The sequence below is a fragment of the Protomyctophum parallelum genome, assembly GCF_964188405.1.
Source record: "Protomyctophum parallelum genome assembly, chromosome: 16".
Taxonomy (NCBI): Eukaryota; Metazoa; Chordata; class Actinopteri; order Myctophiformes; family Myctophidae; genus Protomyctophum; species Protomyctophum parallelum.
Window position 1 is genome coordinate 20,418,739 of NC_139711.1, and position 23,422 is coordinate 20,442,160.

General features: G+C 43.5%; 1 protein-coding gene across 5 annotated transcripts in view; it reads left to right on the plus strand.

The window, feature by feature from the left end:
• The window catches only part of prom1a (prominin 1a), a gene marked incomplete at its 3' end in the record, with an annotated part of 96,740 nt that overhangs the window by 17,722 nt on the left and 55,596 nt on the right, over positions 1–23,422 (plus strand). For 3 of the 5 annotated variants that reach the window (XR_014570490.1, XR_014570491.1, XM_083785843.1), the window contains exons 2-4: positions 14,095–14,153; positions 15,432–15,458; positions 22,017–22,222. Coding sequence is in view for 2 of the 5 variants with exons in the window: in XM_083785843.1 (XP_083641969.1) it covers positions 14,095–14,153; positions 15,432–15,458; positions 22,017–22,222 (292 nt within the window). The remainder of the gene's footprint in view (positions 1–14,094; positions 14,154–15,431; positions 15,459–22,016; positions 22,223–23,422) is intronic. The other 2 variants (XR_014570492.1, XM_083785844.1) reach the window with 1 other exon arrangement.

The following is a 23,422-nucleotide window of genomic DNA, read 5'->3' on the forward strand; positions in this document are numbered from 1 at the left end:
AACTAGTATTCAAGAGACTATGACTAAAACTAAAATAGAAATTTGCTGGCAAAAACACCGTTCAGCAGCACCACGTCTGGTTGAATAGTCTCCTCTCCTCCTCCGTCAGCGGGTCATGTGATCAGTCTGTCATTGTCGCCATGGCAGCATGGCTTTAGCCACAGTAAGCTGATAAGGTAATCAGGGAGAGTGTTTACCTGCAGCGGACAGTCCTCTCTGGGTTCACTAATAGCCAAACACATCTGGCAGACATGGTTTCAGAGCGGACACTTATTCTTCTGACTAAGAGATGTCCCGATACTGTATCGGTATCAGAAGAAGTATTGGATCGGCCCTCTATTTGGTCATATCGGTATCGGCAAATATGCCAGTCTAACCACAGATCCGACACAGGTATAAGGGGTTGACACTATGGCAGGTAAATAAAATGTTGGGGCATGTGGAGCGCGCTGGGAAAACAGAGCAGCTGAATTCTTTGTTTTGATTAGGTGGAGTGGTGCTCGTTTGAACCACGGCTAGAAGGCCGTTTCAACCAATCGGATAGCTTCCTCGAAACGACCTGTTGTATAATAGTCATTATTATATAAGTTATTCTATCGAGTTAACCCTTACCAGGTGATAGTGTGAAAATAAACGTTTTCCTTGTTGTTGCTGGAACTTATATAGGAAAATGTAATGTTGGCATGTTCACACCAGATGGTAGCCTGTTTATTGATTTGATTTCACATGAATGAAACACGATTTATCCGACCCAATTGGCTCACTTCAAGATGCCACTAAAAATAATAGCCTTCTGTCAGGTTGCCGAGGAAGCGGCTATAACTGGGCCATCGTAGTGAATTTGCCCATTTAGACCGGACGTCAACATTTAAAAAAAATGTCTTCTAAATCCTGACAATTAGTGGTGCTCAATATTTCATCTCAAGGACCCAAAAATGTAATTGGCCGCCGAGCCCCATCTGAAAATATGTTAATCCAGGGACGTCACCAGAAGCAAAGATTTGAGTTAAAAATGTTCGCTCTGAAAGAATATATTCAAAGCTTTGCGCCACATTTCACGATTTTTCAAAGATAGCAGACCTACATACAAGCTCGTAGCGCGACACTCGGTGCCGCGCTATGACCTTGTAGATCTGCTATTTTTCAATAGCTAAAGTATAATGTAATGCTTAAAACACCAAAAGGGGTTCCCGCCCAAAATGGGTTGTTAAGACAGACCATGAGTAATAGTTTGTGTTTGGCAAAATGAACAGAACTGTGGGTCCATAGTAGAACAACAACTCTAATAAATGTATCATTTTGGGATAGCCAGGGTGGAAGCATTGTTGACTAGTTTGTCCTGGCAAGCGGCAGTAGCATGAAGATGTTTGTTGCTTTTTAATACTTGTCATTAATCTTTCAGTAAAGCAATTTATTAGCCTGGCTATTAAAATGAAATACACCAATACGATGATACATTATCTACAAACAAACTAAGAATATGCTATAATAATGCAATGTACTGTATGTTCAGCACAAACTGCAAAATCCCAAGTGTAAATGTTTCTACTCTGAGACTAAATGCATGGTCAGGCTTATAGCCTACAGGCAGGGAATGCTAAACGTCCTGGATTTGTGAGCCTCATTTTACAACTCTGTGTGAATGACTGTGGAAATTAAAGTACTATATGACCGGGTCAACATGTGTGTGTGTGTGTGTGTGTGTGTGTGTGTGTGTGTGTGTGCGTGCGTCCTGGGGCATGACATTAAACTGCTCTGCTGTAACTACCATCGTCAATGTAGTAGGTACATGGATGCATTTGTAACTTCTGTAGACTATGTAACTTGCATACAAGCAGGCACCATTCACCAGTGGAATCTACCAACACAGTCAACGCTGCCTAAATCAACAGTTGATTTAGTCGACTAAAATGTATTTCGGCGGGCCTTGATCGTCCTCGTAATGACTGATTTTACACTTGCTGAAAATAGCAGATCTACAAGCTCACTGTGATGTGTTGTGAGCTTGTAGATCTGCTATTTTCAGCATGTAACAAAGTGTAAAATGACTTGTCTTTTACTTATACTGGATCTCTTGTCCACTAGTCCCTTCCTAACATTTTAGTCTAGTTTTTATTTGTTGACTAAAAAAAGTAGACGGTATAGTTTAGTCATAGTTTTAGTCATCCAGTTTCCATTTAGTTTTCGTCAAGGTCCGACTGACCGAAATGTTTTATCCCTATTAACCCATTCTGACCTGAGATCAGATTCTAAAAGTGTCTTTGATTTTTCAAAAATAGCAGACCTACAAGCTCGTATCGCGCCACTCGGTGGCGCGATATGAGCTTGTAGATCTGCTATTTTTCAATAGCTAAAGCATAACATGATGCTGACACCAAAATGGGTGCCCGTTCTGAATGGGTTAACGTTCCTCTGCAATTAAATAATCGATACAAAAAAGAACATAATAAAATAACATTCTTGCGATGTGTTGATGTGAGCTTGTAGATAGGCCTTTTTTTTGCTGACACAGTTGTACGTTACAGTATAAAATAGTGCTTTATCTTTTCGCATTGAATCGCTAATAATATGTATATTTTTTTATTGTTCACTTCTCAATTATTCGATTTATAGAATCAATAATCACTAAGAAGATATTCTATTCATGTGCATGTGTATACACAAATGCATGCGAAACCCATATGGGGCTCCACACGCACGCACGCACATGCACACACACACACACACACACACACACACACACACACACACACGTATATGCACACACGCACATGCGCAAACGCAAATCTGGGACACTAGAATGATGTCCTTAAGCACAACCAGAAGCTCTACTACTACATTGCATCTGCACAGCAATATGTCCCCAGAAGAAGATTAACGATGCCATATTATCTCAGCATGCAGCAACCTTTTCTCCTCCAAGCATATCAACACCTTGTTAATTGAAATGTTTTGGGCTTCGTTTCTCACTGGGTTTAATAAGTTTAAGTCGGCTTGACCACTTAATACCTTTTTTATTAAGCTGCAGCAGCAGCATGAATGCAGAGGAGTCTATCTTATCGTCTCTCTCCAAGCACTCTCTCTCTCACTCTCTTTGTCTCTCTATCTCTCTCTCTCTGGTGCACTCCACTCCAGTCTCCCCTGACCCCACCCTCTCCATCTCTGGCGGCGGGTGTAAAGTTGAGCTTTGATTCCCGTCTCCATAGCTACGGGTACCGTGGCAACAATGTGTTTACCTTTTGTGAAGGTGTTTTTGAGTGCACTCGAGGAGGAACCTTGCAGGCACAAGAACAGTTTTCATTCTGCGCTGAGGAGAGAAAAAACGTCTCCTGTGTTAGCAGCACTTATGGGTGTAATTAGCTGTTGAGTTTAAGACCTGAGGCTGATTCTACCAAAAAACAGTTTTCTGAGAAACTTTTGTTGCTATACATCACTTATGTGTTCAAACCTTTTCATGTCGAGGACCCCCAAAATGATATGTATTTGCCCACCAACCCCTATATCAAAATATTGTATACTAGGGAAATGTCATTGTTCGCTTTAAAATATATATTTATTCAAAGAGAAAGCGATGAGACCAAGGCACTGTTGTGGGAAAAAAATGTAAAAGCCTATTGTATGGTTAATGCATAGCAAGAATGAAATGAATACACCTACGCATTGCAGCAACAATGCCTTCATTAGGGTGACTAAAGTCTTTAGTTTGCTCATTTGTTCTGTTTTTCGTACTATCTCAGCACGTAGGACCTTACGGCCGAATAAGCATTTAGCTGCTGCTGTCTCCCAGTGATTTACTGTGCTACGTACGGGTGCTAATCCTCAATTCAGCAGATCACCAACAACGACAACCCCAAAAAAGGGAAATGAAGGTTGTTCATCAATGTTGTAGCATCTCTCTCCCGGTCTCCCCCCCCCCCCCAGAATCAAATATTTTTGTTAAAACGTTGAAAGAATGTATTCAAAGATTTGTGCCACATTTTCACGGATTTTCCAAAAATAGCAGACCTACACGTTCATAGCGCGACATAGCTAAAGTATAATATAATGCTTAAAACACCAAAAAGGGGTTCCCGTTCAGAATGGGTTAATGAGTCTGACATTTCAACCAACTGCTGCCACTTCACTCCATCTGTCACTCACTGATGACGATGTTGGTGACCTGCCATATGGCCTGGAAACCAGACGAATCATGATGTAGCCCTGGGCTGATTGGTCGATCTGGCACTTTACATTAGGCTCATCCCAGAGTTGTGGGTGACCAATCGGAGCCCACTATTCAGTTGTATAACCACTCCTTGGAATTGTATCTTCCACATAAACGTTCCAGACTAGTGTGTGTGTGTGTGTGTGTGTGTGTGTGTGTGTGTGTGTGTGTGTGTGTGTGTGTGTGTGTGTGTGTGTGTGTGTGTGTGTGTGTGTGTGTGTGTGTGTGTGTGTGTGTGTGTGTGTGTGTGTGTGTGTGTGTGTGTGTGTGTGTGTGTGTGTGTGTGTGTGTGTGTGTGTGTGTGTGCGCGCGCGCGCGCACGCTTGACTCTAACCCAGATGACTACATTGCAGATAGTGTGTGTGTGCTGTAATCTAGTCACTCCCATCTAAGTCTGATTGATTTTATCTTTTGATATTATGGCTGAATAAGACAACACATCCAAGGCATGTATAACAGGGAACATTTGTTTTCAACACGGTCCCTGAGGTCAGAATAACATTTGTTTTCAACACGGTCCCTGAGGTCAGAATAACATTTGTTTTCAACACGGTCCCTGAGGTCAGAATAACATTTGTTTTCAACACAGTCCCTGAGGTCAGAATAACATTTGTTTTCAACACGGTCCCTGAGGTCAGAATAAACATGTATAACGGAGAACATTTGTTCATGATTGGAGGAAGGCCCCTCTCATCCCGATTGGATGATGGCTGGGCCCTCTAGCCAAAAAAGAAACCTAAGGTGTTTTGGCCCCAGGGGTTAATTGGGGACAGGGAGGAAGTCCTTATATGGTCAGCACACACTATAGTAAGGATAAATTATACATTATAAAAAAGTGGTATTTGAATTAGTGAAATCACTGAATATACCTTGAAAATGAAGTAAGATGGTTATTTGTATTTGAGATTGTTTGTGCTATACTGCAGATCTTTGGTTTGTTGTTTTGTCAGTCCTAGTCCATCCTTATAACTCCTCACACGTTGCCCATCCGGACTCATAATTCCCATTGTTCCGACCATTAGGTTAGTGTGAGGTTAGTGTTCGTTATACTGGGGTTAGTCAGACCAACAGGATGTCGGGACAAATGTGGCCGTCGGAATAATGACATGATGACACCTCCCCGGTTGACCCCCGGCAGGCATTAAGAGATGACATCTTGGTAGTATCCATTAGAGGAAGCTCTCCAATCTCCTGTCGGAAAAGGTGATAAGCTTTCCCCTTAACCCATTTTGAACCTGGGAACGATTCTACAATATGCTTTCTAAATCCTGACAGTTTTCCGAAAAACATGCATCAGTGGTTCTCAAACATTTTCATGTCGAGGACATCCAAAAATATATTAATTTGGCCGCCGGGCCGCCATCTGAAAATATGTTGTTCCAGGGACCACCCCAGAAGCAAAGATTTGAGTTAAAATGTTCACTCTATAATATACAGTATATTCAAAGATATGAGGCACACGATTTATAAAAAAATAGCAGACCTACAAGCTCATAGCGCAGCACTCGGTGCCGCGCTATGAGCTTGTAGATCTGCTATTTTTTCAATAGCTAAAGTATAACATAATGCTTTAAAACACCAAAAGGGGTTCTCGTCCAGAATGTGTTAAGGCTGCGTGGTGTGATACGTCTGGATTTCTGTAGTTAAAGTGATGTTATCATTGAGACTTTCCTGCACTTTGTATATCCCAATGTTCCTGCGGCTCCGGATTAGCGCGAGTCATGTCCGTCATCTCTTAGTCACGTGTCCTAGAGAGACTTAAAGGGTAACGCATAGTACTCAGTTGATGCATTTTCAAGCAAACAAAGGTGAGCGCTGGAGTGTGCTTCGTAGAGTTCACATGGGTGACGACTCCAGTCCAGGTGTTGTTGATGAGGTGCTCACATGTCACACAAGTCAGAACAGAAGAGGTGCCCAGGCGGTGGCGTAACCGTCTGGGAACCCCAGTCGCAGTGTGCCGCGGGTTCGACTCCCGAGCCCGACACGGCCTTTACTGCATGTCTTCCCCCCCATCTCTCTCCCGTTTCCTGTCAGCCTACTGTCTGTCCCTTCAAAAAAACCAATAAAAGGCGTAAGCCGCAAAAAAAATATCTAAAAAAAGAAAAAAAAGAACGGAAGAGGTTAAAAACGGTCAAACTTCAAGCACGCTCGAGCAAGGACTTCAGGGCGGGGAACCCCCTGTTGGCGTTTTAAGCATTACGTTATGCTTTAGCTGTGGAAAAATAGCAGATCTACAAGCTCATTACGAACTTGTAGGTCTGCTATCTTTTGAAAAATCGTGAAAATGTGGCGCGAACATTTTTTAACTAAAATCTTTGCTCCTGGAAGGTCCCTGACACTGACATAGAAACATGAGGGTTTTTCAGAAAACTTTTAGGATTCATAAGACTTTTTTTTTTGTCGTCCTCAGGTTTAAATGGGTTAATATAGGTTGACAGGGTACTACAGTATACAACTATACATAGTACAAAAGCAATGAAATTCCACTAGACGTTGACCGGTTTCGACAACACAGTGTCTTCCACAGGGCGTATACAGGGGCTGTCCTCTTATACTCCCTCTGTGATGCATTTTTCTGTTGGAAAATCTGTAATTCAATGAGTGGTTGTTGGATGAAGCTGAAGAGTCCATCCTCTAAAGAAATAATCACACCCGTGTGAACTGAGTGGTGCAACTCTGTGTGGGGGGTCCCCGGTGGGTCCCCGGAACTTCCAGACCCTCAGGAACGTGCCCAGCGTGCCAGCCCGGTTCCCGAAATGACAGAGTTACTGTGTGGGGGAATTAGCATGTAGCAGACACCTCTCTCTCTCTCTCTCTGTAATTAACAGGCAACAGTGCAACACCATCTCTCTCTCTCTCTCTCTCTCTGTTTCTAGCACAACAGCGCCACTTATGCCCCTACTGGTACTCTAAACATCGGGACATCGGGACATAGGGACATTGCTGTTCCTTGGAGTGGTTGCACCACTCAAAACAAAGAAGGAACCAACGCATTCTCCACCACGTACAGCCATGTGTCATGGAATGTCCATTCTCCACCACGTACAGCCATGGGTCATGGAATGTCCATTCTCCACCACGTACAGCCATGTGTCATGGAATGTCCATTCTCCACCACGTACAGCCATGTGTCATGGAATGTCCATTCTCCACCACGTACAGCCATGTGTCATGGAATGTCCATTCTCCACCACGTACAGCCATGGGTCATGGAATGTCCATTCTCCACCACGTACAGCCATGTGTCATGGAATGTCCATTCTCCACCACGTACAGCCATGTGTCATGGAATGTCCATTCTCCACCACGTACAGCCATGTGTCATGGCATGTCCATTCTCCACCACGTACAGCCATGGGTCATGGAATGTCCATTCTCCACCACGTACAGCCATGTGTCATGGCATGTCCATTCTCCACCACGTACAGCCATGGGTCATGGAATGTCCATTCTCCACCACGTACAGCCATGTGTCATGGAATGTCCATTCTCCACCACGTACAGCCATGGGTCATGGAATGTCCATTCTCCACCACGTACAGCCATGGGTCATGGCATGTCCATTCTCCACCACGTACAGCCATGGGTCATGGAATGTCCATTCTCCACCACGTACAGCCATGGGTCATGGCATGTCCATTCTCCACCACGTACAGCCATGGGTCATGGAATGTCCATTCTCCACCACGTACAGCCATGGGTCATGGAATGTCCATTCTCCACCACGTACAGCCATGTGTCATGGAATGTCCATTCTCCACCACGTACAGCCATGTGTCATGGCATGTCCATTCTCCACCACGTACAGCCATGGGTCATGGAATGTCCATTCTCCACCACGTACAGCCATGTGTCATGGCATGTCCAAAGGCAAATACTGCGCCCCCACTTGCTGACTCGTTAGTCAGACGGTGATAATGGTGTTGGCTTAGTCGGTGCCTAGAGACACTATATTGCAGGGCCCCGTCTAAATCCACAAAGCTGCGAGATGGCCTAGAATCAGTGTTGTTTTTGGCAGCAAATTTCTATTTTAGTTTTAGTCATAGTCTCTTGAATAGTTTTGACTTAGTTTTAGTCGACTAAATCTACAGGTGATTTAGTCGACTAAAATGTGTTTTGGCGCGCCTTGATGCTGCCGTAATGGCTGATTTTACACTTGCTGAAGATTTACGATCTACAAGCTCACAACGCGTCATAGCGCGACACATTGTGAGCTTGTAGATCTGCTATTTTCAGCATGGAGCCAAGTGTAAAATGACTACTTATACTGGATCTCTTGTCCACTAGTCCCTAACATTTTACTCTACTACTTTTATGTTGACGAAATTGTCGACGTATTTAGTCTTAGTTTTAGTCATCATAGCTTAGTTTTCGTCAGTGAAAAAAACAAACATTTTTCGTCTTGGTTTTAGACACTGCCTAGAATTGAATCCAACCCAGAGACTTTTGTCTATGCACCTCTTTCTCAATGAGGGGGAACAGACCAGCCTCTTTTAAGAGCAGAAAATGTTACGAGCAATGTTGTGACTCGATCATCACAGGCATTAAAAAAAGGTATTTAAAGTTGTATTTTATCTCAATGCGTGGGCTTGCATGGATGCTTTGCTCAAATCAATTATTAACCCCGCCCGCGCATGGACACCCAGGGGGCCTGTTGAGAGGATTACCCATCAGGCATCATGCTTTAGTCTGTTGTAGTTCTTTATCGTCTTGTATGAAGATAAAGATAAGATAAAGTCTTGCTAATAGGATAGCTAGGACTTATAGGAGTAGTTTAATGAGTTGAATTCAAGGCGTCATGGGCTGTGTAATTGATAGAAAATAAAAACGGTAGCGCTGTCGTCTCGACAGCTAGAAGGTCCCAGGTTCAATTCCCGCCGGGGGAACCTAGGTGGGATTTGTGAAAGGGCCTTTCTGTGTGGATATTATATATTCTCCCCGTGTGGGGGGACACTGACCGTTTTCTTAAAAACCCATATTTGTCGTTCTCAAACATTTTCACGTCAAGGACCCCCAAACATATATGTAATTGGCCACCGACCCCCATCTGAAAATATGTTGTTCCAGGGACCAGAAGTAAAGATTTGAGTTTAAAACGTTGGCTCTGAAAGAATATATGTATATTCAAAGATGTGCGGCCACATTTTTCCAAGATTTTTCAAAAATAGCAGATCTACAAGCTCGTAGTGCAGCACTATAGCTATTGAAAAATAGCAGCTTGTAGATCTGCTATTTTTCAATAGCTATAGTATAACGTAATGCTTAAAACACCAAAAGGGGTTCCCGCCCAGAATGAATGGAACCCGACCCGAAAAGTGCTCAGATTAGTACGCCTTCTATTGTCTACGTTGCCTGTTTATTTTCTTCTGCGAATGTCTGCATCGCTTTGCACTGACCCACTAACGCACAATAGCTTTTGCCGCAGGCCGTTTGAAGGTATGGCTGCTAACCTACTGAAAGATAAATGCAGGGTGGAGGGAGGGGTGACCTACTGGTCTGAGACTTGAATGAAAAGTTAGGTAATTGTCCTATATAACAGCTTTTTGATCATGTTTACCAACCACAGAATTACAGAACATCTTATCCATGTATCTATGGTACAGTGGCGTGCACAGACATTTAGAGGGGCAGGTGCAAAAAGTGAAAAAATGAGGGCACCCTTGTGTGCCTTAGTGTGAGATTTATAGATTTTGGGGCAGCCGCATAAATAATATATTAGAAGCTTTGTATCAAGAATTGATCAATGTCACCATGGTCAACATACTGTACGCTGTACAAAATATATATATATATATTTCCCCCCCCAAAAGGGCACATATTTGATGACACACACACACACCTCATAGATGTTTAGCCTCTTACAGAGCCACAGCATCCATTAAGTGACTTTGTGAGTATGTCTATGTATATGAGCACCACCGTGTCTGTCTTTATGTATGAGCACCACCCATTGACTGTGTGTGTGTGTGTGTGTGTGTGTGTGTGTGTGTGTGTGTGTGTGTGTGTGTGTGTGTGTGTGTGTGTGTGTGTGTGTGTGTGTGTGTGTGTGTGTGTGTGTGTGTGTGTGTGTGTGTGTGTGTGTGTGTGTGTGTGTGTGTGTGTGTGTGTGTGTGTGTGTGTGTGTGTGTGTGTGTGTGTGTGTGTGTGTGTGTGTGTGTGTGTGTGTGTGTGTGTGTGTGTGTGTGTGCTGTTGATGACTGATGTCATGGACTGGTTGTCATGAATTATGACCTTATCTGCCTGACCCATGTATACATGTGGTGAATCACTCATCTACGTAAGCATAATTGAAACCCTTGATACCATGAACTACTTTGTCAGATAGACTGATATCTCCGGGGCGCCCGCTGGCCTATAGCGGTCCAGTCACATGCCACATCATAGGCTCTGGCCTGACAGCGCGTCGCGTGTTCGAGTCCCGTTTGCGGCATGTCTCTCTCTCTCTCTCTCCCTCTTTCCATTACATTCTTCACTTGTATCTATCACTAAAGGCAGAAAAGCCAAAAACAAACCTAAAAAAAAAAAAAAAAGATAGACTGACGTCTATCCACAATTATATACTGTGCAACAAGATGCATGTTCTACAAGCTCATATCGCGCCACCGAGTGGCGCGATACGAGCTTGTAGGTCTGCTATTTTTTAGAAAATCGAAGAACGACTGACATTTTTATAATCTGATCTCAGGTCAGAATTGTTTAATCAGACCAGTGTGTGTCCAGTGGAAACCTCGTATGAATCTGATCTCAGGTCAGAATGGGTTAAATTCAGAAGTTGCCGTGTGACACACTGCCTCATGGTGACATCTTGTTCTCTGCGACTCGACTGAAACATCACTCGCCACCTAGTGATTTTTAACCCATTCTGAGATCAGATTCATACGAGGTTTCCACTGGACACACACTGGTCTGATCAACCCATTCTGACCTGAGATCAGATTCTAAAAATGTCAGTCCTTCGATTTTTCCAAAAATAGCAGACCTACAAGCTCGTATCGCGCCACTCGGTGGCGCGATATGAGCTTGTAGATCTGCTATTTTTAAATAGCTAAAGCATAACATGATGCTGACACCAAAATGGGTGCCCGGTCAGAATGGGTTAAGGGACCACATGGTTGGTCAAACTAAATCACAACGCACAGGACCGCCAAGGATAAGCGAAGAGCAAGGAGTATGGTGGACTTGGAGGCCAACTCAAAAAAATGATGTGAAGTGTACACAACACGTCCTAGCAACCCGTCGTCGCTAGGACGTGTTGGCACATTGTGTGTGTGTGGGCACATTATGACGTGCCCACACGTATACGGTCTGAACCAGTTAAACACCTTTATCAAATTATTTCGCACGCATCGGCTTATCTCCTTACAATCCACGCCAGGTGTATATCCAGGACGGGGGTCCATCATCATCCTCCTCTGTATTAGTAAATATGTGTTTTGCAAAAGTGTAAAAGCTAGTAGGCGCCTTGCTGTGGGAAGAGAGAGAGGTTTGATTGAAGAACAACCACAAGGTTTGTGCAACATTTCATGGCTCACGGCATTGAAGCTCTAAAATGCGCTGGACTTCAACACAATCCCAACTGGACAGTAGGACAAAGACGTTTTAATGAAAAACAGTGGATTAAGAACCTCAACACGGATTTTCCTGGAGGCTTAAACATGCCTAAAATCAGATCTTGAACACAACAAAACTTGTTGTGGAGAAATCTAAAAGTGATTGGATCAGACTTCCTTCGGATACATGGCGAATGCATTTATTCCTTGCACAGTGCACTGAAGTTTTTTAATTCCCCCCCCCCCGCTGTCACCCAGTATGTTTTAACCCATTCTGACCAGGCACCCATTTTGGTGTTGGCATCATGTTATGCTTTTAGCTATTGAAAAATAGCAGATCTACAAGCTCATATCGCGCCACCGAGTGGCGCGATATGAGCTTGTAGATCTGCTATTTTTTGAAAAATCGAAGAACGACTGACATTTTTTTAATCTGATCTCAGGTCAGAATGGGTTAAATGACTCCCCCCGCCGTCACCCGCTATGTTTTAGCATTCCGTCTCTTCCTCTGACTGACACAGCTAGCACATCATGAATAAAAGAACACCTCTTGAAATGTGTGTGCTTGGAGAAAAACAGTGCTGCTTTAGGGATATTTTAAGATGATATCTGATTCTAATTTATGTACTGCCGTTTGAAGTGAGCCTCCTAGCCCCTCAAAGACAGAGAGCTGTTTTGTGTAACTAAAAGGCTGTTGGGGTTTCCGCTGTTTTTGGTTCTGTTGGTCAGCATTCCTTCGCTGGTCGGGTTCAGTTGGAGGTTTGAGGAAGTTCTGGGGGCAGTGATGCCAGATTTTTTATAATGAGCAGACAACACTGTCCGAGGGTATTCCGAGCTGTCAGTGAAGCGGCCTGTTCCAGGAGCAGCGCTGCTTTCATCCTTCAAAAACAAAATGATCCTGGACTTATCTCCCAAAGTAAATGCTTCTCATATACTGACTGTTATGTCAGAGTGGCTCTGAAACTAAATGAAAACTAAGCTATGATGACTAAAACTATGACTTACATATATTGACAATTTCGTCAACAAAATACATTTAAGCCGACTAAATGAAATTTGCTGCCAAAAACAACACTGCTTCACACTGCACACTTCACACTGCAGTTCCGGGGACCCCCACATGGAGTTGCATCACTTTGATTTCACACGTGTGATTTTGTTTTTGTAGTAAATTAGCCGTAAGCATCTCCTGACTCATTACATCACTTGTACATTAAGTCTGAGAGAGACAAAACATTTGATACGACACGTAATGGTGGCTTCTGCATAAATGGATGTGACTGGTTGTTTCCTAAATTAATGAGCACTATCCCTTTCTCTAGAGTCTCCATGAAGCAAAAGGAGTATGCTTTAAATGTCCAAACGACCACAGCAACCCCCTAGCTTTTGGACATTCTTCCTAATACAAAATGTCATGCTTTGAATATCAAAAAGACAATGCTGTCATGTGTTCCTGAGAGCAAAGCCCTCTAGTGTGTTGTATGTTTATTCTTCTAAAGCCTCTCACCCCTGAGAAGTATGTCTGTCTCTGGCTGTGTTATTATACCATGCAGACAGTGGGGAACACCATGCATGATGAGGACATGAACCCAACCAGAAATACTGTAGGCTCATTGTTTTCTAATGAGGATTTTATCACAGTGTTGTTTTGGGCAGCACATTTTGATGTCCTAGTCCTAGTCTCTTGAATAGTTTTCATTTAGTTACCTGGAATGTTTTAGTGTTGTTCTAGTTTTAGTCGACTAAATGTCATAAGATTTTAGTCGACTAAATCTGCAGGTGATTTAGTCGACTAAAATGTGTTTTGGCGGGCCTTGATGCCGTCTTAATGACTCTTTTTACATTTGCTGAAAATAGCCGATCTACAACCTCAGCTTGTAGATCGGCTATTATCAGCATGCAACCAAGTGTAAAATGACTTTGTCTGAAGAAACGCAAAACAGTGACCAAAAAAAATCATTTATGTGTTTTGCCAGGGGAGAAAATAATTAGCTATAATTATTTCTAATGGTGTGGGGTGCAAAACAACTGGCATATACAAATCTTACCGAGGTATATCCAGTATATATTCATATTATTATGGTTCCAGGCATTGTTGATTTCACTGGTTCCAGGTCAATACAAATCATGTTGCGTGTCAGAGAAAAGTGGTCATTTTATTCAGACGCGGGAAACCGCCATCGACGCAATTGCTTGCACTCTAATGGCACTATTTCAACATGAAAGCTTCTAAATGGTGGGAGTGAAGTACGTGATATGCATTGTTTGACATGATTAGTCACCCATAACCACCAGTAACAACATGGCTCTTAATGTGTTTATTTTGTATTCTTTTTACAGACCTTATTACCAACCTGGCCAAGGATAGGTTTGGAGCCCTCCAGACCGAATATCAAAAGGTACGACTTGAAAATGTATTATCATGCATTCACAAGATCTGGCATTTATTGATTGCCCATATTTATCCCAAATTGAATGGTTATGTGATATACATATGAACAGCAAAGACACATATGAAAGCAGATACGACCTGTTACATCCCGAATCGGATTAGATCATATCAGTCCACAGATCGGGGCGCCCCTTGAAGCGCAGGCCAGAGGGTTGTCTGACCTGGAGAATTGTGACGTGTCCCTACTTTTTTCCAGACACTATATAGGAATTTCTCTGTCACTCCGTGACCTTGCATGCGCACAGCTCGGGTGCACACTCTTAAAGGAATGGTAACTGCTTAAAGGGTCTACTTTCCCCCATCAATACTATGCAGCTTGCTTTTGAAGCAGTGTGTAAATAGTAAATACTTGCCAAGGTGAGAGCACATGAAATAGTCATTTTCTCCGGCACAATGTGTGAAGAGAGGCTGTGAACAAACACAATGAATGAGATGGTGACAGACTAGTTGCGAGATGTTTCATTTATTTCCGTTGGAGCTCGAATTGCCACCATTTAGACTTTAGAAGTTCTGTAACCTTCTTCCACAGCACAGACCTACCTTTAAAAAGACTAGAAGGTGACAGCTGGCTGCAGAGAGAGTTGTTAGTGGATGGAGAAATAAATGACAACCATGGTTGTTCTCAGCCTGCTCTCTGAGTCTATTGTCCACTATACAAACAAACACTCGGACACACAGCAGCACGGTGCATGAGAGCTTTATGTATTTGTGCTGTCTTCTCTGTGTGCACTGCTATGTTCCATGCACTGGTATCTGGCAGGCATGTAACGATTCACTCAACACCCAATATGATTCCAATCACGATACTATATACTGTAGGTTCACTATATGATTTAAAATATATATATATATATTTTCTCTTACACAAATCCAGTATTTTCTTCTTTTGTTTATTTTTTAAAATACAGTTTTTTTTTTTGGTTTTTATGCGCCCAGAGCTGCTGTTTGTATCGCATTTTTTGTTGCATTTCTTTTAAACCAGTTAGAATTGATTTTAATTGATTTGAAAAGTACAATGAATCGTTACATGCCTAGTATTATGGGCATGCATGTCGGGACTGTGTTAATTCGTTTTTTTTGTTTTATTAATTTAATCCGTACTGTATGTTTTTGAATCTGTGGCTTTTTTCTCTCCCTTTTTTGCTCTTTCTTTGACTCTGCGTTGCGTTTGTCTTCTGCATGCCCTCTTCCATCTGATTCTGATCTGATCTGCCCTCACACACAGCCAGAGAACATAGTGCTGAGCCTTCAGGTAAAGTCTCGTTCATCTGACCTCCCCAATAGACCCATGCCCTAACTACAAACCCGCCATCTTTAACCATCATCCCTCTAGTGTCCTAATCACAGGGACGTGCACACATAGACACCAAAGGGGGCTTCAGCCCCTGCCCTTTTACCCCGTCTGTAAAACAACTGCCCTCTTCCCAGACCACGAATGAATGCAGCATTCACTATGTTGAAAGAAATGCCCCTCCCTCTCCTTTCCATGCCATGCCGAAAGACCGCATTCAGCGTGGGGTTTGCGCCCCGAAAATAGCTGATCTACAGTGCTGGGTTTGGGCCCCGAAAATAGCTGATCTACAAGCTCTCAACGTGTCGCAGCGTGATGCGTTGTGAGCTAGTAGATCTGCTATTTTTGTCCAAAAGTGCCCTCTTACGGGATTTCAGCCCCTGCCCCTCTAACACTCTCTGCACGTCCCTGCCCTTCCTTTCACAACTCCCACCTGCCCTTCTAGAATGCCCCATGTAATGTAATGCAGCCATTATACTGTGTATGTTGTGTTTCACATGTGTGATTGCAGCAAATGGAGACGTGTACTGTACATACTACTGTACTTTGACGAACTCCGCAATTGGGGAAGATTTGCGGAAATGTGCCGTGTCCAAGCTGTGTATTTATTTTTTTAAGAAACAAAAAGTTATGACCTAACTAAATACGTAAAACACACACAAAAAATAACTTTAAAAAAAAAATCTTATTGTTATTGCAATTTACGAGCTGCGTTTGCTTCCCACGTTTGCACGTCTTACTTGTACTATATACCGGGCTGTGGCTCAGGAGGTAGAGCAGGTCGTCCAATGATCCCTGGGTCGGCGGTTCGAATCCCGGCTCCTCCTCCTGTCCACATGTGGAAGTGTCCTTGGGCAAGACACTGAACCCTACATTGCCTCCAATGAGTCGGTCGGTGTGAGCTCGCCACCATTGGTGTGTGAATGTGGGAAGTGAGGACGCTGGCGTCGACTGTTCACCGCTTCACCTCCCAATGTATGAATGAAATAAAGCAATTTATTATTATTATATAGTCTGTCGGGTGTAAACCTCATACTGGATGTCCAAAAGGATTCAAGGATTCATGATTCAAATTCAAAAGTAGCAGATGTACAAGCTTGAACCGTGCCAAATCGCTGTAGTATGATCTGTATGAAATGCTTATTTACTGTATGAAAAACCCCCACAAAAAGTTAGAATATGGAGATGAGAGGTTTGAATTGCATTTTTATAGCGCTCAAAGCACTTTACAATGGTTCATTCATACATTGGGAGGTGAAGCGTCCTCACTTCCCACATTCACACACCGATGGTGGCGAGCTCACACAGACCGACTCATTGGAGGCGATGTAGGGTTCAGTGTCTTGCCCAAGGACACTTCGACATGTGGACAGGAGGAGCCGCCGCCGGGATTCAAACCGCCGACCCAGCCAGGGATCATTGGACGACATGCTCTACCACCTCCTGAGCCACAGCCGCCCTGATATATCATGCATTACATTCCTGAGTTGGATTTGTATGTTCTGTGTGAGATGAGAACAGAACAGCAGTAAGGCTGAGAGCGAGACAGGGGAAGCACAAGGCATGGTAATGAGCCAAACGTGAGTTTCTAGTCACTATGACAACAGTAAAAGGCAAGTTAGTAGGACATAATTCAAGATGTTCTGGCTTTTTGAAGAACACAATAAAAATGTACGGTAATCTGAATGTTATGGCGTCAGGCAAAGCATTTTAAACCTGATTTGAGGTTTTCTATACCCCAAGAGTATAGCTCTGCTACTGTACTGGTCCAAACATGGTTATGATGCAGTATGAGCTTCCGTTTTTGCCTGATTTTAATTATTCTTGTTGCCAACATACAGTACAGTAACACCAGAAATACCTGATCTACAAGCTTACAATGTGTCACATCGTGCTACATTGTGAGCTTGTAGATCAACTTTCCTTGTCACTGCCAACTAAGCATAAATCAGGCCTTTATAGATTTCCAATGATAGGTTCTGTTTGTGTTGGAGAGCAATGTGTAAATCTGGGCTTCTATGTCAGCTCTCTGGTACAGTACAAGATGTGCTTGCCGAAACGTTGCTTTATTAAAGTTTCTAGCATCGTGACTACGAGCTGTGCATCCTCTTCTCTTTCTTTTTTTTATAAGAAAATAACACATACCCACCCAGCCGCTAGCCCTGAGGGGAGAATATACTTATAGAAACATGTACGATAATAAACAATACTTACAAAACATTATTGGGAAAGAAACTTGTAGGCAAGAGATGACCATATAAAAGAAGCCAAGGAAGAGAGGGAAATTAATCAATTGCAGTTAAATAATTCATGTATAAAATAAAAGGGTCCCAGTCCTCTAGTTGAGAATTAATTATTTTCTAGGTGAATAAAGGATGACACGTCTATTAGCCAGGATGTCTTTTCTTAAGCCAAGGTGACTTCTTTCATGCCAAAACAAACTGAGCCAACATAATCAGGAAAAAAACATAGTGTACTGCTGTATATGGGTAACGGTATGTATAGCTATACTAGCTCATTTATGCTAAAGGACATTACTCAGCTGCATTTCTGGCTAATATCCGCTTAATGCGCCGTTGAAATGAACCAAGCTTGCGGACGCAGCCACACACACACACACACACACACACACACACACACACACAGCAGAGAGACGCACATGCATTTAGATCACTGCCACGTATATACACACATGCACACACTTGATCTTGGGTGTGCTGATGCGCCGAGAATCCTCCCTGTAATGTAATTCCCATGAAACTGACCTGAGCCTGCAGTGATTTATATAGCACTTGCTACAGCCTATATGCAATCTCAGATATTACATTCTGCACAGAGAATCTCCAAGGATGTATTCAGAAAAACAGGCCATATTCACATGCAGAGATGATGCTCATAGCGCTAGATGTGTGGTACGGAACACCATGTTGGCAACATTAGGTATGTTAACATACCTTATGTTAGTTGGCTAGATTTAGACAACTTTAATGTGGTACGGAACACCTTGTTGTCTAGCAGTTGGCTAGATTTAGACAACTTTAATGTAAGTTCTCGGACACAGCCACACACATTTTCGTGCTCGGACACAGCCACACACATAGCTGTCTATAGTAGTGGTTGCACCACTCAAAAATATACCGTAATCCAAAATCATCTATAGAAGCAATCATGTAATAATAATAATAACTTGGATTTATAGCGCCTTTCAAGAAACCCAAGGACGCTTAACAAGACAAAAAACTAAAAAACAAAACTAGTTGCCAAAAGCCAAAGTGAACAAATGTCTCTTCAGTGCAGACTTGAAAGAGTTCAATGTGGGAGTCTGGCGGATCTCCAAGGGGAGAGAGTTCCAGAGGGCAGGGGCTGCCACGTAGAAGGCTCTATCGCCGAGAGTCCGCCGCTTTGCGTGACGGATGGTGAGGAGTTCCATGTCCGAAGACCTCAGGTTCCGCTCAGGGGTGTATAGTCCTTGAGGAGGTCAGTCGAGTACTGTGGGGCAAGGGCATGGAGGGATTTGTAGGTGAGGAGGAGCAGTTTGTAGTGAATGCAGGAACTGTCATCACACGGACAAGGCAACCATTTAAGGTACAGTACATCGTCAACTGTACTATACCTCTACCAGCGGTTAACACCAAAATCATAAATGTTAATTTAGCACCTTTTTTTTTCTTTTCTTTTTTGACTCTGAAAGTGTCAACTGGACCCATACGTATGGGGTATGGTTGATATTGCGGACATGATGTGCGAGTTATGATGGTGCCTAATACATTCTCTCTATACTCTACCCCCCCTCTTCCTCTTCAGTCCGCCTACTGTACCCGTCCTGGTTAATTAGGAAGAATAACGCCTGTCTGTTGTTGTAAACTACCTGACAGGCAGCCATGTTGTGAGAGTCTTATTCAGCCAAACGGCGGCTTCGCACGCTGGATTTCATCCCGCACCGCTGCAGATTGTAACGTTTGCACAAAGATTTGTTCAAATGAACAGGAAGTGGTGATGCACATCGGGAATGGAAGAGGGGCCAGAGAGAGAGAGAGAGAGACTGAGTGGGTCCATTCACTGTGTGTGGTGATGATAGCATAGCCCAGCTTTGATCCCCATCCACAAGTAGAAACCACTAAAACATTGTTATGACAACCTACAGTATACATATGCCATGGGAAGGACCAATCCCCCTTTTCAATTTCACCAATTTCCAAAGCCCCTGCCGAGCTGGTTCAGACAGGAGAAGATTAAGGGAAGAGGGTGTGTGCGTGTTGGGGGAACATGACGGAAGGAGGTGTCACATGCTCCTGAGAACCTGCCACAAACTGGCTGCGGTTGAGCTCTCATGGGTAGGGGAATTTATGTAATATTTTATGAGACTGGGGGCCTTTGGAATTCTCGTCGAGTCATGTGGGATGTTTCTCGCGTTCAATCAAAGTCACGGATTGTCTGAGCTCTGATAAATAATGGATAGCGGTGGTGCAGTCGACACTACTGTAGAATAGATCTAACACCAAAGCTGTCAGTCGCTGACAGTAATCCTTTTTGTTTTTGCGGACCATTTCTCTTTGTATCTTTTTCTTTAGCGAGCGAGATAAACGGGAGGGAATCAACCACCAGTGTTGTTTTTGTCGACTAAAACTAAGACGAAAAATGTTCGTCGCCTACCTTTTTTCACTGACGAAAACTAAATGGAAACTAAATGAAAACTAAGCTATGATGACTAAAACTAGACTAAAATGTTAGGAAGGGACTAGTGGACTTGGTTGCATGCTGAAAATGGCAGATCTACAGGCCCACAACTGTGACGCGTTGTGAGCTTGTAGATCAGCAATTTTCAGCAAGTGTAAAATCAATCATTACGACGGCATCAAGGCCCGCCAAAATACATTTTAGTCGACTAAATCAACTGTAGATTAAAACTAGACTAACACTAAAACATTCCACACTAATTTTATTTAGTGAAACTTAATTAATGTCCTTTTGCTCTGTGTATTGTAACTATGCTGTAACTGAACTGCATTCAGCCTCCTCGGTAAAGTGTTCAGAATCATGGGGTAAAACCATAATGTCTACTCATTTTACACTCCCTTTCGTCCCCTTTACTGTCCAAGCTCATAGTAAGGACTGCCTAACTCTCGTTTCTGCCCTATAAAGGTCAATACTTTGTTTTCGACAAATGCCTCTTGACAAAAAGGCCATAATGTTCAACAGAAAAATATTATTGGCCGGCGTTGAAAATGTAGCAGCACTCCAACAAAGCGTGCAACAAAGCGGAAAATAGCTTTTACTCATTGTCAAGACTTATATCATCGGAACTGTCCCCGGACGGTACAATCTTACTTTTCACAGAACTGCTAGCGTGTGTTTCACTTGTTTCAAAGACACACAACATTTTGTTCATAGAATTTGCAACAGCAACAATTATATTTTCAAGTGGATGCAGTCATGTACTGTATTGTATAGGCTATCGATGATATCGTCGGATGAAGTTGCATTTGTATTGGGTTGCATTGTCTTGAAACAAGTAAAACAATAGTTTAATACAGCTAAATGATTTGAAGCGGTCTGTAACATTATTTTCCAGTATAAGTCCAGCATGCTTCAGCCAGTAGAAGCTAGAAGGGCCTCAACAGGCACAACTTGAATCAGAGAACACGTGTTGTATTGTGTTTGCAGGGCCCAGGGCTGACGTACGTTTTGCAAAACATGCAGACCAGTCGAGTGCTCCAGACAGTATATATTTTTGGCGTAGTCTCTCCTGAAGTGCACATGTATTTATTTTGATTGCATTACATTTGCATAATACTACTGTGCAGGCCTCGATCGCCACAATATCCGATCATGGATAAAAGCATGTGTCTTTTCTATAGATGTTTTCTCGTCGTCCTGCCTCTGTCTTTTTTTGTTGCAGTTTATTTCAAATTGCAAACGACCCAAAGCTGATCCAACCAGAAACCACCACTTAACCTTCTAGATGGGTTCGACCTGTAGACCCGATCATATACACCGGCCAGTTTGGAATGAAAACCCAGGCTTAAAGGTATATTCAGTGATTTCACTCAAAAAACCTTAGGTTTCGTTTTTGGCTGGGACCTAAGCCTTTCATCCAATCAGGATAGAGAGCCAAAAACGAAACCTAAGGTTTTTTGACCCCCAGGGGTTAACTGGGGACAGGGAGGAACTCCTTATATGGTCAGCACACTCTATAGTAGAGAGGATTATCACAACAAAACAAAAAAATAAGTGATATTTGAATTAAGTGAAATCACTGAATATACCTTTAAACTCCATGTGGGAAAACCTGGTTGACACGAGGCCAATCTAATCCTGCTCCCCGTACGCCCTGGCTCCTTGCTTCGTCTCCCAATCTAAAAAAAATCCTGTCGTTTCTTATCCTCTTTTATCTTTCTCCTCTCCATCCCAATACTCCTTTCCCCTCCTCTTCTCTTCATGTCCCTTTTCCCTGTTCTTCCTTTTAATCTCACGTCTCCCATTCCGCTCTGACCCCCTCCGTATCTCCCCCCCCTTTAGGCCATCTACTATGAGATAGGCTTCCTGGTGTGCGCGGTGCTGGGGCTGCTGTTCGCCGTGATCCTGCCCATCGTGGGGCTGTTCTTCTGCATGTGTCGCTGCTGCGACAACTGCGGCGGCGAGATGCACCAGCGGCAGCGCAAGAACGCCGACTGCCAGCGCGGCCTGCTGGGCACGCTGCTCTTCGCCACCTCCCTGCTGATCACGTGAGTCAAAACACACACACACACACACACACACACACGTGCACGCAAACACGTGCTACATACATGCGTGTGTGTCCTCAAATACATACGTATATTGTGTGTGCGTGCTGTTAGAACCGCACGCACACACACACACACACACACACACACACAACCATCATGCTGTATGCTCCCATCCCCCATGGGTGCTTACTGCTCGCTATATATAGTAAAGTCATACAGTAGAGACAGTACAGTATGTGGCAGAAACCGTCATACATCATCACACAGTATCCCGCAGAGACAAGGCGCGTTTCCAACGCATCACTTGAGACACAATTGTTTCTGTGGGGATTTAGACGTCATAATATTATGCTGCAGAACAGCGGTTCTCAAAGTGTGGGGCCTATAGGTCGTTGTTCTAAACGGGGCTGTTGTATGTCAGGCAAAGACATAGCCTGTGATACATGAACGCTCGCTCAGCAAAGACTTGAGAGATCCAGGAAGAAAATGTAATGATATTACGTGCCAGGTGGGCCTGCAACGGCTGCGAGGGGAGAGAAGCCCAATTTAGACTCCGTCATGTGACCGTCACTTGGCGAAAATAATATGATTTTCAAACCCGATTTCAACAGATTTTTCCAGTATTTTAAGTGGAGTGGTGCAGGAGCATTTAAGCTCGGTTCCACTGTTCTACAGTCTGCCCTTTTACAAATTCACTCCATCACCTCCCTCTGTCCTCCTCGGCCCCATTAAAAGGCCATCACTCAGAGAGGTAGCCGGGGCTTCGGCAAACTCAATCCCACACAGTGTCCACATGTTTTATGGACTCTCACGAGTGCTCCAGCACACAGAGGAGGGATTTCTGAAGGGCTAAACACCCCCAGGTCCAGTCCTAGATCCTAGACAGAGGACTTTTAGCTTGACACCGTGTGCTGTCAAGTCTTTATCGCTCAGATGGTGCTTTATTAGAAATTCCACAGCAATATCCTAGCCGCCCAGACCGCCGATGGCCTGTGAGCCTCTGCTTTACATTGCTTGTTATTAATCTCCCTCGGCGACCAGGCCCAGACACATGCAGGACACTGCAGCACTTGTAATAAAGCAGTTACAGGGCAGGACGAAAGATGAGCAGAAGAGAGCCCCAAGCCCAGGAAGGTTTGATTTTCACACCCCATGTAGTCGACACCTGACAGCTCAGACTTCTCCAGGATGAGATTG